We start from the raw sequence: 15,455 nt of genomic DNA, 5'->3' as shown, positions 1-15,455 counted from the left end.
AAAAAACGTTGAAAAATTGGAGTTGACTCGAAACTCGAGGCTTGAGAAAAAAATAATAATACTAATAAATGAGTCAAAGTAGTCATCAAAGTTGAGACTTTGAAATAACCATTATGTGTTCATTTAGACTCTTGTCTTTATTTCCAAAGGCAAAATTGTGAATGTATCGATTCGGTCAGATATACCAATGCTATTAAAAAAAGAAGAAAAAAAACTTCCCTATGGTTGAGATTTTGAAATCACCCCATAATGCTCACCTAGACTCTCGTCTTGATTGCTTAAAGTAAGAGCATATGTGTATCGATTCTATCAGATATACCGGGTCGCTACAAAACAAAACAAATAATAATACTCAAAATGAATGAGACATTGAAATCATCATTCGATGTTATTCAAACTCACGTCTTGATATGCCCTAATAATAATATTAGTGTATTAATTCTATAAGATAGTACTCCGAGTATATTATAATAAGAGCTCTCTCAAGCCAAGAATGACGAAGATTCTCTAAAAAATGTAATAAAGAAAGCGATACAAAATTCTAAAGCACGTGGCGCAAAGCACAAGCTTGATTAAGACGCTATAAATGATGTTTGGGTAGAAAATTCTCTTTCACAAAAAAAAGTTGTCAAAATAATCGCAAGAACACGGATTCAAGTGCAATATTAATGACCTTAGTGTCGAACGGAAATATAAGGAAAATGACCTTCTTTTTAGACGGTCTAAAAGTGTACTCGAAGTTAAATTTCGGACATATTTTGATCTGGAATTCGTTCTAAAACGAGAGAGAGAGATTAAGGCACACCTTAACTTGCAAAAATTGAATATCCTAGACAAGTACTAGGAGAATTACCCAAAAAACTTTTCAAAATAATCCCGAGAACACGAATTCGAGCGAAAAAATGACACTCGTGGTGAGACACCGAACATGTTTTGATTTGAGATTCGTTGTAAAATGAGAGAGAGATCAAAGCACGTCTTAACTCACAATAAAAATGTGAAAACAACTGAAAACCCCCCTTAAACAAGTGATACGGGCATTTTCCAAAAAATGAAAAAAAACGTCTTCAAGTCATGCACTAGAGGCATTCCCCCAAAAAAATAAATAAAGTATTGAAGTTTTTTTTAAAAAAAATCAAGTCATTCACTAGGGTATTTTTTCAAAAAAAAAAACAAAAAAACGAAGCGTTGAAGTCTTCAAATGAAAAAAGAAAAAAAACCCTTAGGGTGTGTTTGATGAGGGTGGAATTAGAATTGGAATTGGAGGGGTCAATTCCAATTCAGGTGTTTGTTTGAAGAATTAAATTTAGGAATTGGATTTGGAATTTGAATTCTGATGGAATTATAAACCATGTATTTATTAGCTTTTGAATTCCGGTCAAATTAGATAAAAATTCTAATTCCAACCAAACAGATCATACCCATTTCCTTTCACCTCTTTCTCTCCTTCCCCATTTTCAGCTGTAACATTTTTCTCATTTCCTTTCACCTTTCACTCTCTTCTTCCCCATTTTCCCATTTTCCAGTATCATTTTCCCCATTTTCCCGATCTATCTTCTTTCTCTTCTATTATGTAACGGGCGGCGACGGACGACGATTCCTCACTGGCGGCGACGATCTCTCACTGGCTTCAACATCAGGTACCTCCATATATCTCTTCAAACACTTTCTATTTTTTTTGTTTCTGGATCTGAATGCGATTAGATATTCTTTTCATTGAGAATATTATCCTTTTTGCAATACACAAATCATATGAAAAATATATTTGATCTTAATGATAGGATCCTGGTATTTTGCAATAGAGTTTGAGTGATGTAATGTATTTGTGAATAACAGTAGACACTTTGTTTTTATATGTGATGCTTTATGATTATATTGTGGCTATTTATGGTACATATGATAAGATTAGATTATATAGAATATGATAAGTGTTAGTTTGATCAATATGTTGGTTAATATCTAGTAAGATTATGACTATTTATTAGGATTTTGATTCCTAGGATTGATTCTAAATTCATTTCTGATTTTTCTGCTTTAAAGTTTAAATTTATGTAATCTTAGTTTTTAAGTAGAATAGATTTAATAACTGAAGATTAGGATCATAAGAAGAAATCAGGTTGACATGAGAAATATTGAAATCTAAGTTGTGACAATTCAGGTTTGAGGCTAATAAGTTCATTTTGAATTTAGGATGAGTTAGTATTTTAATATCAGATTGAGTAGTTTAATGTTGACACATACTCAATATCTTTTTGGTCGCCATATTGCAATAGTGGATTGGTCGCCATTAATTGCAATTGTAAATGAAGCATATGAGACATATAAACCTTATTTAATTTTATTTATTTTTCAGAACGTGGTATCTTATTAATGGATGATAACAGTTTAGTACAAGTAAAAAAAAGAAGATTACTTCTTGATGTGATAACTCAAACCACTATTGCAATTGTGGATTGGTTACAAGAACAACCTATACCAAGAGTCCCACGATATGACACTGAGGAAAATAATGCATTAAGAAAAATATTGTTAAAAAGATTATATGGAGAAAAAGACAAGACTTGTTTTGACTTATTACGATTCACAAAATACAGTTTCAATATGTTTTGTGAATTGTTGCGTGAAAAGGGTATACAAGATAATAGCAATGTGACGGTTGAAGAATCTGTAGCCATGTTCTTACTTGTATTAGGACATGGAGTAAAACTTCGGGTACTTGGAGGTATCTATATTCGTTCATTAGAGACAATTAGTAGGCGCTTTCATGAAGTACTACGCTTGGTTCTCAGTTTAAGTAAAGATTTTATAAGATTACCTAATCAAGTTGAGAATGTTGATGAGAATGATCATAAATGGAGACGATTCAAGGTTAGTATCAAAATTAAGTTTGACATATATTTGTAGATTATTTTAGAAATTATATAGTTTAATTTTAATTTTTTTAGGATTGCCTTGGAGCTTTGGATGGAACACATGTTGAGATGACTATTCCACATAAGGATCAAGGTAGATATCGAAATAGGAAACAACAGATAACAACTAATGTTTTGGGAGTATGTGATAGAAAGAGTTTGAAATTTCTTTACGTTCTTTCTGGATGGGAAGGTTCATCATCAGATTCAAAAGTTTTATGAAGTGCATTAGTGAGAGAAAGGGATCCATTTCTTGTGCCGACTGGTATTGTTTTTTAAATTTTATTTATATTAGTAGCATTAAGAAGACTAATAAATTTGAATTTTATTTAGGAAATTATTATCTAGTTGATGCTGGATATGCAAATACTCCAGGATTTTTTAGCTCCTTATCGTTCTACTCGTTATCACCTAAATGAATGGTCAAGTCATGGTAATCGTTCTTCTAACTATAAGGAATTATTTAACCTACGACACTCTTTAACAATAAATTCAGTAGAGAGAACATTTGGATTGCTGAAAAAACGATGGGCAGTACTTCGTCAAGCATCATTTTTTGGTACTAATACACAAGTTAATTTTTATAACATAATTATAAGTCGCTCACAGTGCAAGGGACACAACCCAAACCACCCTTATGTGATTAGGCTCTTTACTCCCCGAACTACGTGATCATAAGACCGATAAAATTGTTTAGACGTCAATCTACCAAGCTGACGCAAACCTCTAACTATCTCACAAATTATGTCACATAACTCGGATTAATTAGACACATACACTCGGACTAATTAGATACGCACTCAGGACTAGAATCGTGAGGTTAATATGATTTAGTTGCCCACCTAAGGAAGGGCGCCAACCCTCTAACTATCTACGCAGTTGGTCTAAGGAATATAGTGACGTACGATTAATGTATTTGGTTTTCCACTCGATTTGAAAGTCGATGAAAACCCTCTTGGCTATTTCATGCAACTGATCTGTGGACTATAATAACGTGAAATTAATGTATGTATAAAACGTCCACCCACACAATGATGCAAAACTCTTCAATTATCTCGCATAAATGGTCTTTAGACCATAAAAACTTAAGGTCAATACAATGTGTTCATCAATCCACATAATAATGAAAACCTTTTAGCTATCTCATATAGCTAGTCTTCGAACGATAATAACTTGAGATTAATACACCATTTTCATTAGTCTCGACATCCATGCCTGGACGAGATACTTACGTCACTAGTTAACACCTTGACTAGAGTCAAAAACCAATCCTATCAAATTTCACAGATGAAGCAAGACGAACATCTTTCAAGATCCAAACCCCCCGACAAGACAACCAACAAGCACTAGAATCGGGGTATCATCGATCATGTGATCGTCATTTTTATATATCCATCCTTTTAATGCTTTCCGAATAAATAAATAAATACAAGTCTAAATGGGATTTTAAATTAGGTTATTTACAAATGTAGTGTCTATGATGTTAGACTTGGGCATGCGTTTTCTAAAACTCGGTCGTAATTTCCAATCTTTATTCAAGAGGAGAATTCTGTAGACACTCATATTTTACACCCTATTTATAATTAAAATTTGTGTTTATTAAATAAAAATAGTTAAATCAAACAAAAAAAATAAAATGGAATTTAATTGACTTTATCTAATTTGTTTATGATTTTTTTTGGAAATAAATGAAAACGAGCATGACACCCCATAGTCATGACCCCCGTTTAAACTCAAAGCGCTTCTAGATGGAATCGAACATGTGACATTTTGGTCTATTAAGTCGACTCTTATCACTGGACTACCTTGGTGGAGTTTGTTTATGAAATTTATTTTTTGCATAATGAAATAAATAATTAAATCAAACAAGGTCCACGTACAGATGCCCAGACTCCAAAATAGGAATACCAAACAACACTATATATCCATTTTCTTTCCTCTTCCCCGGATGGACAACAGGAGAAGCAAAGAAGCCAGAACCCCTTTCCCCCTTTCCCCTTCTTTATCATCTCACTGTTTCTCTCTCCTTAATAAACATCAAACAAAGCCTACATAACCCCATTTTGGAAAATCCTAACGATCTCTAAACCAAAGAAAGAAGATAGATGATGATAAAGATGGGAGGATCGCGATGCCACGAAAAAACTGTTAGATAAAAGGAAAAGGCAAGATCTTACAAAGAGGAGAGGTATAAAAGAGAAGAAGGGGGAATTTTCATGAAGATGGGGAGATCTAGGGAAAGAAAATGAAAAAGGGTTGTAGCTTGGATAAAAAGGAAAACGATTCAGATCTTTGAACTAGGGAATGAAGGAATTTCATACATTTTTTGCGGAGTTTCGTCACTCGTGTCTATAGGTACTAACACTTTTATTTTTAGATTTATGGCCCATGACATTGACGTGTCTTAAGAACAGAATGATACAAAACTTGACACCTATTTAGGTTTGAAAAGAAGAATTCACTGTGAATGATTGGGAAAATTGGAGCAATTTAATCATTAAATTTACTAGCTTCAGAGTGCACTATGATTGGATAAATAAATAAATAAGGTGTATAGGTTTGAAAAGAAGAATTCACTGTGAATGAATGGGAAAATTGGAGTAATTCAATCATTAAATTTACTAGCTTCAGAGTGCACTATGATTGGATAAATAAATAAATAAGGTGTAGAATACTATTATTTTAAATGGCCAAAAGTTTAAAGTAGAGACTCTAAACTACATTCACGTGAGACATAGCGTGAGAGCCCTTTCTCACGTGTAACCAAGCACTGAACCAATATTTTTTGTTCTAAAATGTGTTTAAACACGTAAAATATTTTTTTTCATAATTTCTCAAGTAGTAAATTAGGTAGCGACACTAAAATGTCAAAACTAGTCAAAATCGATATTTTTAAATGCACTTTAATCAAGTTTACCATTTTAGTTTCTTGTCTCACTCGAGACTTGAGAGGAATGTGAGTTGTGAGGCGCAATTATCGAGTAACGAAAACCTCTTCTTGAAAAAGATCAAATTTTGTCGTTACAATATGAATTATAAAAAATTATATAAATATATGTACTATTAAAAATAGATTAATTTATTTGAGGTTCGAATTTATGTGTTTTTTTTATTATATGAGGTTCGATTTTTGAATTGTGCATATAATACTCGAGCTATCACAATTTTAGTCATTTAAGGTTTTCTCACAAAATAATGCGTGTATTCTTATTTTAACATAATATTTTTTATTTCTTAATTAATTTATTACATTTTCTAAAAATTAACAATTTTTTTTCTTTCGATTTTTCTAATATTCTCACATTACACAATTTTAAGGCATTTAAATCGTATTCAGTAGTTTTGAACGTGTATATCTTGAAAAAATATTCAATCTAAAATACAAATACGTCTAAATTGATAAACAATACATAAAGTTATGTCTTATCGAAGTTTTTTGAAAAATAAATACAAAATATATCTCATTTCAAATTTTTTCTTAGATTACACATGTTTTTAGTAACCTGAACCATCTTTGACAGGGGGCGGAGCCACCCATGGGCTAGGGTGGGCTCCAGCCCCACCTAAATTAAAATGCTAAAAGAAATTTTTTTATATATTTGTTTCACATATGAGGCTTAGCCCAGTTGGCTACATTATTGAAATGTGAATATGAGGTCAGGTGATCAAATCCTGACCTCATCTATAATAATATTATTTATTTTAAAATTATATTTATATAATAATTATACATTATTTTTTATTTATTTCAATATAATTAATAATACAAATTATTTATAAGGGTAAAATATAAAAATTAAGATAATAATAATGATGTTTTATATTTCTTAATTTTAAACTATTTCAAAAAAATTTAAGAAAAATATAAATTAATATTAATACACAAGTTAAAATAAAGAATTTGATATCCCTATTCAAGAACTTAACAAATCTCCTAGAATTGATGTTGATGTAAGTTCTCTTAAACTTGATCCAACATTACGTATTCTGATATGGAAATATCATTTTAATCAAATGGTTGAAATTAGACGAGCTTATATCAAGATGAGGTCATATCAACCTATTAAGGATGAGTACCCGCCGACCAAATTTGGAAATCAAAATCGACGGTTCCAAAGTCATTGGTTTAAGAAATTTACTTGGTTAGAATACTCTCCTTTGAAAGATGCTGCTTTTTGTTTCCCATGTTTCTTGTTTTAACATAAGCAACCTCAAAACCTACATTTACAATAGATGGATTCAAATATTGAAAACGAGTTAATGATGAGGATAAATGTTCTTTTGTTATGCATATATGATATAATATTTCACCACATAATAGGGCAGTTGAATATCTTGATAATCTAAACAATATCCTTGTCATATTGACAAAGTACTAAATGCACAGTCTTCAGATAAAAAACAAAATAACAGATTACGGCTTACAACAACTATTGAAACCACTCGGTGGCTCACTTTGCAAACGTGTGCATTGAGAGGGCATGACGAGTTTCCATCTTCTAATAATCGTGAAAATTTTATTAAAAAAAAACGGAACATAGAAAGTTAAATCTGAGATACAAGTTGGAGTCAGCCCCAGGTAATTTTCCATCCTGGCTCCGCCCCTGATCTTTGATACCAAAGTGTGTAAATCTCGAAAAAAAATACTATTATTGAAAAATAGTATTTCTAAAACATATGTAAATATCATTTCAATTATAAACGAGACAAATTAGTAAGAAAAGAGAAAATATATGTTAGAATAAGAAATTTTACGTTTTGTCCATTTCAGAAAACCTTAAATGACTAAAAGATTTGATAGTTCGGACCACATATTACTTAATTTAAAGTTTGAGCCATAATGAGTGAAAACGACCCATGTTTAGGTTTTAAATAGAAACTTGGTCATTTATTTATTAATCCTAAACCATTTTGTAACTGATTTAAACCTAAAAAATAATATTCATACTTTTCTCCACTGTACCATTTAATTTCCTTCCAACTAAATGAAAAAAAGGAAAAAAATAGTTAATTTTTTTCTTGTTTTTACAAAAGAGGTAAATTTTTCGCAAAGGGTAAAGATGCATCGTTTCGAAGATCGAGAAATTAAAGATTTAGGCATAGACTAGTTTAGAGGGATTAAACCAAATATGTGGTTAAAACTTAATTATAGTCTCTTCAGTTTTCGAATCACTCAAGTTTATAGGAATGGCTCATGTTAGTTGATTTGATTATAGAACAAGAATAAATTGAGTTTCTTGAGTGAACTAAATTCTGTAGGTATATTTTTACTTATTTGATTGAATAAAAAATGTAAAACTACATACAAAAGAAATAGTTGTCAAGATTCAGTTTTGAAAAATGATTTGTTCACTCTCAAACACCAAAATTAAGTAGTTTGTGTTATGAATGTATCACACTACCTTATTAAGAGAAAATAAAGGGTTCAGAATGTATATTGTTGTATTTGTCCTATCAAATAATAGAGTTGAAATTAAAGGATATATACTCGTCAAGTGCAAAATTTTGAAGGTAATCTCCAATTGAAACTAAAGAAATATTCAATTGAGATTTGAAGAGAAGAAAAAAGTGAAATTGTTATTGAAATCAAAAGTTTATAACAACTCATGTTTGTATGGAATCTTATAAGGCTCATATTTCATATGCTCGTAAACTGAGTCGACCATCGGGTATGATCAGGCTGCACCCAACTTTAGGGCAACCCATTTCATAAAAAATAAAATATTTAGTTAAATTTATTATATTTTAAAATATAAAATAGTTTAACATAGTTATTGAGAACGAAAATTAAGAATTTTTATTCAAATCTCATCATAAACAAATATTTTATCTTTTTTTAAAACTAAAACAAGAGTTGCCCAATATTTTTTTTTAACTTTTTTACTTGATGGGCAATATAAAACTCGGGCTCAGCACTTGACACTAGACACTTTACACTTGAGACTGTACAATGAAATTCGTAAAGTTTCTACATATATCAAAATAGGAAATAAAATTTTGTTATAAATACAATAATAATAAACTTTTTTTAAAATACTATAAAACAAAATAGATAAAGTTATAAATGTATTAATAATAAAATTTAATTGAAATTAATTTATTTAGTGAAAAAATCAAACTAAAACTTTTGAATAATAGAATTCAAAATATTAATAAATATGAATTTATTTTGAAAAAAAAAAGAGTACAAAATATTAAAAAGAATACACAGCATGATGTTTAGTCTCCCCGCCCAGTGCAAATCTAAAACTCAAACAAATCGGGAAAGAGAATGCTTTATACTTAGGTCTCGATACCTGCTATCCATTTCTCTCTTTCTTTCTCTCTCAACCAGCTGCTTCAAAGGGGGAATCATGAATTTCGGGGAATCTACATCTGGTATCCTCGCCGCTGCCGGCGGCGACACCGTTAAACTATTCGATGTCTCCGCTGAGTCCGGCGATCCTTGCATATTCAGTTACACTCCTTCCCCGGGTTTTCAAGTGAACTCGGTCAAGTGGAATCACACTAGTAAGCATAACAAAGATACACAATTCATGTTTTAAATGGTATGATCTGAAATTTGCCCTAATTTCTTTGCAGATTTGGTTGTTGCCAGTGCTGGAGACGACAAGAAGATATCACTATGGAGGAAAAACGGACAGAGTATGGGGACTATTCCTTTGGCTGGAAACGATGTTGGAGATAACATTGAGGTAACATTGCTTTTTGTAGTGGATTTTTGTAAGATTAGTTTGAGAATTAACTTTAATAGTGTGATGTAATAGGTAAAATTGATGAAAGTTGCTTTCTTGTTAACTATTATAATGTAAGCTTGACAAGAATTTAGAATTTTGTAGTAGATAGTGAGTTAATGAACATTAGATTGGATGTTAACACATGGGAATCTTCCAATTTGAATTCAAGAAATTACTGTAGACAATGATAAGGACTGAGAGTTTGAACTAAATAGAGAAAAGCAAACACTCATAAGAAAGGCCACCATATCCTGCACCTAAACTTGAAAATGTTTGTCTTGATTATCTTTTGAATGCTTTTAGCACTAGTTTCCTTGTTTAACAGAATGTCATTTGGAATTTTGGCGTGGCATCTAGCGGTGGTCACCTTATGTAAGCGTCTAACTTGTTATTTGAAAATTCTGCACTGAGAACATGGTATAGTTAAAACTAGATCCAGAAAGAGATGAGAACAGAGGAGAGTTAAGATGGGAAAAGATTGATAGAGATGAGGATACAGTGTTTCTTCATCATATTCAGCATACCCACTACTCTATCAATACTAAAGAAACCTTAGCCCATGTCAGTTACAACATAGAAGCAAAACTCTACTCCAATACAAAAGAGCTACATGGCCTTGGATATAAAAGGCTAAAATAAAATTAAAAAACAGCTAAAAGAAATGATATAAAATAAGCTGTGACACAACATTAATGCAATCGTTCCATAAGTATTGTGTTTGCGTCCCAAAACCATGTTTCAGTTAACAAATTTTGTTTACAAAAGACTAGCCTTCCATTCAAAGCTATGTATGCTAATATGACATTTCTTTTGAGTACCAAAGTCCAGTAGTATGCTTCTCGAAGCTGTACAGCACATTGGTTATGTTTAATTTTGGTAGCTATTTCTCTCAACTTCTTTTGTTGAAGGATAAAAATTCATACTGCTCCAACCTGACTAGACTATTGTCAATAGATTCTTTTTCCTTCGACAGGGATGCATCTCTAGAATATAATTTTTCGAAGTGCAATCGAACTATGTTTGGATATAAGTGAACTAACACCTGTAGCAGATTATATATAGCAACTCTCATCTCCCGACATCTCTAAAGTGCATCGAGCTTCTAACTGGACTTTCATCAGCTGATTTAATCAATATTATGTTTTCCGTATCTTCTTTAATGAAAGCTTTATGGTCTAGAGATCTAATTACTTCTGGAGTCTTGTTTCTAGTTTTCTACTCTTGCTGCAATGTATATTGGTCCACCAAACATAAGTTTGCTCGTATTTAGTACTTCATTCATAGCGTCTGCAGTCAGTCAGAGTCCCAATTAATTGCTTTACAGGAATCAATAATGAGCATCCACTTTAGCAACAAGGGATCTAGATATATGTGTTCTGGAGGAAGCGGTAAGGTGGTGAGGATTTGGGATTTGCAGAGAAAACGCTGTATCAAGTGGCTGAGAGGTCATACTGCAACAATTACTGGAGCAATGTATAACGTTAAAGATGAGCACTTGGCTTCAATCAGCATCAATGGGGATCTTTTACTTCATAATCTTGCTTCTGGTGCACGCGTAACTGAACTAAAGGATCCACATAATCAGGTTCTTGCATCACTTCTTATGTTTTTAATAATTGTCTTGGTTTTGATATATTGTACTTTATACGTATCCTTAAAATGATTATCTTTTTCTTGTGCCTAGGTGCTAAGAGTGCTTGATTATTCTCGGATGAGCAGGCATCTTTTGGCGACAGCTGGTGATGATGGATCTGTTCATCTGTGGGACACAACTGGTCGGAGTCCTAAGGTATGGAATCAAAAGTTTCGTGATTTCAGATCATTGAAGCTACACTGAAGCATCCATATCTGGTCCTGCTAAAGCTGAGAGAATATCCACTAAAACATTGTTTTCCTTTCACTAAGGCCTGGTTTGATGTATGTATTTATAACCCTAATGTATTTGCCCAAATGAATTTATTTTTAAGAACCTACATAAAACAAGGTTATTTGAAAATAACCACTTGGTTATTCAAATAAACCTAGATCAAACAAGGCCTAGAAGTTGTTTAAGAGAGGAAACCAATTTCATCACTGGAAGAAATTACATTTATTCATTTACAAAGATGCCTTATAGCTCATAACAATATTGGTCATAGTCAAAATGATTGTATAAAATCTCTGAAACAACTAATCCTTATTAGTCTACATTTTAATTTATTCATAGGAAATATACTGTTTCTTGCAATGTATACTCAACTTATTGCTCTTAACAATTATAAATATAAATTGATTGATATCTTTGTGTACATGAAGGCTTCACTAAAGAATGTATGTGAAATTGAATTCCTCTTTTAAAATTGTATCAGTTTTTTGCAGTGCAACCTCAACCAAATATATTGTTAGCACAATCACCTTTCTCATATGTACATGATGTCTATTTTTTTGAACAATATTTTGTCTCTCAACTTCCCCATAGGTTTCTTGGTTGAAGCAACATTCAGCTCCAACTGGTGGTGTTAGTTTCTCTCCGTCAAATGATAAGGTTTCTTATTCTGGACTGTAGCTTTTTTTGACAGTTTTTGAGTTCACTTGAACAATCAATTTTTTAAAAAGAAGCGACACATTTATTGCAGAGTAGTCCTGACATTTTTCCACATGACAGATAATAGCTAGTGTGGGTCTCGACAAGAAGTTATACACTTTTGACTCAGGAAGTAGAAGGCCATCGTTTTGCATCCCTTATGAAGCACCTTTCTCTTCACTGGCTTTTAGAGATGATGGTTTGATATTAGCAGCTGGTACGAGCAATGGGCGGGTGGTATTCTATGATATCCGTGGTAAACCTCAGCCATTTACTGTACTTCGAGCTTATGGGAATTCCGAGGTGATTGTTTTGATGCATTACTCTTCTTTCATCTCAGATTTACTAAGTTCTCTTGTAAAATTCATATATGTTCTGCTAATTGGCATTTTCTTGAAATGGATATCCTCCTAACCATCTCCATAGTTGTCAGTCATGGTTTTACTTATAGATATGAGGAGTTAGCTTATAAATGGTTACCTTTTTCTGCTTATTTTGTTTACGTGTTTAGAGCTTTGGATGGATAATGCATTCTAAGACTGACATGTCTTGGAGGTGTTCTTGGTAGATTCTAAAGGATTTTAGAAGAAGAGAAAGATTTAATACTAACTTTACATAAGGCTTCAAGTTTCCACATATAATTTCATTTTGCTTGTGGGTGCCATTAAGAGTGTCCATTCAGTAATTATACCAAATAGAATAGGGAGTCCTTGAAATATTTTATATTGCATCCATGTTTTTCGTATTATTAATAACCAAGGATAGAATGTGTATTAAGATAAAAGATAAACAGTGCTTGAATGTGGTGCATGTGGGATATCAAAAGAGAAGGCTATCACGCCATAGACTTGTACTTAGAGACATTAACATTTTGGTTAAACTTAATATTGTATCTAAAAGTTTATCCAGACTTATTTTGTCAGGTGAAAAAAAACTCTTATCAATCAGATAATTGATTCTTGTTCAGTTTATAGTTTGCTTTGTCAGAGAGAATATCCAGTTTAGTAGGTTGAACAAAAAAGTTAGACTTAATTATCACAACTACAAAAGGAGGTTTGATACTCTTTTACTTTCTTCTTATTCTTTGATGCTTGTTTATAAAATGACCTTATTCTATTTGAATTACAAAAATGACGGATTCAGTGATAATAGGTACTAAAGTTATTCCTAATGCTTTTCAGGATGTGACAAGTCTATCTTGGCAAAGATCAAAACCAGTTATGGTGGACGAAAAGAGTTGCTCAGCCGAAACTGCTCTTCTTGGAGGTGCTACTGAAGACTCAGTACTTATGCCTGATCCATTGCCTTCTATTACATCTTCTTCAATCCTTTCAACAACTGCTGCTTCACGAAACAGTGGTCGTTCAGGTCCATCAATGGACTCGTCTATTTCAACTTCACTTGATTCATCATCTATAGCAGCAGAGGAAACAACCCCATATAAAAGCAGTTTGTGGACAAGTGGAAATTTGACTAGATTACATCCTCCCCGTTATAGTTTCAAAGATGATATGGGAGTATTTTCTCCAGTTGTGGAGGTTCAGTCTATTAAACCTTCCATTGAAAAACTTTGGGACGATCAAGGAGAAAAGAAAGTTCATCCACCAATTGATAATAAGTTTTCTTCCCTTTTCCCTTCACCTAGTAAGAGATTTCCTCTTTCAGAAGGCAGTACTGATCCTCATCCAATTTTTGACTGGAAATCTACCACGTCTTCCAAACAGGTTCCTTCTCCTTGGAAATCATTATTGTTTTTTCTTTTCTTCTCTCTTCTTGATGGATCAACTGAACAACTTTACATTTACTTATTTCTAAATAATTCTGAACCGCTATAGAAGCGAACAAATCCTGATAATGCAAATAAATTGGCCACATTCGAAAACAATTAATGTTATATAAGTAAATTAAGGTAGAATTGTGTTTTCTTTTATGCAGGAGGATAGTACACTCTCATTCTCACAATTGTCATCTACAAGTGCTGAATCTTCTATGAGTAGTAATGATTCCACAATTACACATCCAGAATCCTGGGGTGGTGTAAGATTCTCAGATAAATATCAACTTCGACATTCAATCAATTTACCATCTCGATTTGCAACATTGTCCAGTAGCCTGACGACAGGATCTACTACACTCATGGGATCAATGGATCCTACTTTGTCAATGAGCTCAACCCTAGGCTTGACAAACTTGAGAACTAAAGACATTTCTTCAAACCACGATGATATTTCAACATTTGAACCATTGGAAAATCCCTCCTCCACTAGAGATATAAAAAGCGTAACCACCAGCATGTCAAACCTAGATTCTTTGGGCACCTTATTAAACCGTCCTCGGAGATTTTCATCCTATGCTGAGAGAATAAGTGCTTCGCCTTCATTTAGCGACGCAGCAGCATCACTTTCTATGGCCTCGCCTAAAACTAAGAAAACTGGTATTGAGACAAGGGATGAACTTTTGAATGCTTCCATGGCTAGATCTGATATAACATTCGCTTCAGAATCAGGCTCGCTTCCTCCAATCAATGTAAGTATTGTATTCCACACATATCTTTATCAATGAAAGAAAATCATTCATATTTGTTCTTTAAAAATATCATTGACCTGTAATTTCATGACAGCGAGGAGGAGTCTCCCAGCCACAAGAAACCTCTTCTCAACTTGTGACAGAACAAGGGAGTTCTTTCACAATACAACTGTTTCAGCGCACGCTTGAAGAAACTCTCGAACCATTCCAGAAATCAATCCGCGAGGATACAAGGAATATTCATATTGAAATATTGAGACAGTTCCATATGCAAGAGGTGTTTTTGCTTGTTTTTTTTACTTGCGTATTATTATTTATTGTTTGTTTCAACTCACTTAACTCGTTTTAAACAGGTGGAAATGTCGGGTATGATGAGTCTAATACTGGAAAACCAAGCCGAGCTTATGAAGGAAGTTCAGGCACTTCGCAAGGAAAATCAGCAGCTTAGAAAACTGTTGTGATTTTTGTGTCCCATATTTTTTTGTTAGTGTTTATAGCATTGCTTGATATTTTGGCAATTAAATTTGGAATGGAAGATGTGAAAATGGAAAGTAGAATAGGTAAAAAAGATTCATTTGTGCATAGATTTGATTTTATTGATTGAATTGACTTGAGGAAATTAAATCTTTCTCATGGAGCTTTTTCATGTTGGGTTATTGATTTAAAAACATGGTTTTAATTTGTTGAATTATTATAAAAAGTTTAAATTTTATAAAT

At 32.5% G+C, this 15,455-nt stretch overlaps 2 protein-coding genes across 2 annotated transcripts; both read left to right on the top strand.

The window, feature by feature from the left end:
* The first annotated feature begins 2,370 nt into the window (after window positions 1-2,370).
* LOC124939334 lies at window positions 2,371-3,134 on the top strand. Its single transcript, XM_047479816.1, has 2 exons — window positions 2,371-2,868; window positions 2,946-3,134. The coding sequence occupies exons 1-2, from the start codon at window positions 2,371-2,373 to the stop codon at window positions 3,132-3,134; spliced, it is 687 nt and encodes a 228-aa protein (XP_047335772.1).
* A 6,020-nt stretch (window positions 3,135-9,154) lies between these two features.
* LOC124940131 (protein NEDD1-like) lies at window positions 9,155-15,382 on the top strand. The gene is made up of 10 exons (XM_047480615.1): window positions 9,155-9,422; window positions 9,495-9,607; window positions 10,974-11,234; window positions 11,334-11,438; window positions 12,108-12,173; window positions 12,294-12,515; window positions 13,394-13,936; window positions 14,148-14,738; window positions 14,833-15,015; window positions 15,092-15,382. The coding sequence occupies exons 1-10, from the start codon at window positions 9,266-9,268 to the stop codon at window positions 15,197-15,199; spliced, it is 2,349 nt and encodes a 782-aa protein (XP_047336571.1). The 5' UTR covers window positions 9,155-9,265; the 3' UTR covers window positions 15,200-15,382.
* The last annotated feature ends 73 nt before the right edge of the window (window positions 15,383-15,455 follow it).

This window comes from Impatiens glandulifera, chromosome 5 (assembly GCF_907164915.1).
Source record: "Impatiens glandulifera chromosome 5, dImpGla2.1, whole genome shotgun sequence".
In the NCBI taxonomy this organism is placed as follows: Eukaryota; Viridiplantae; Streptophyta; class Magnoliopsida; order Ericales; family Balsaminaceae; genus Impatiens; species Impatiens glandulifera.
The sequence above is the reverse complement of the archived record's forward strand: the minus strand, read 5'-3'. Positions and strand labels throughout refer to the sequence as shown.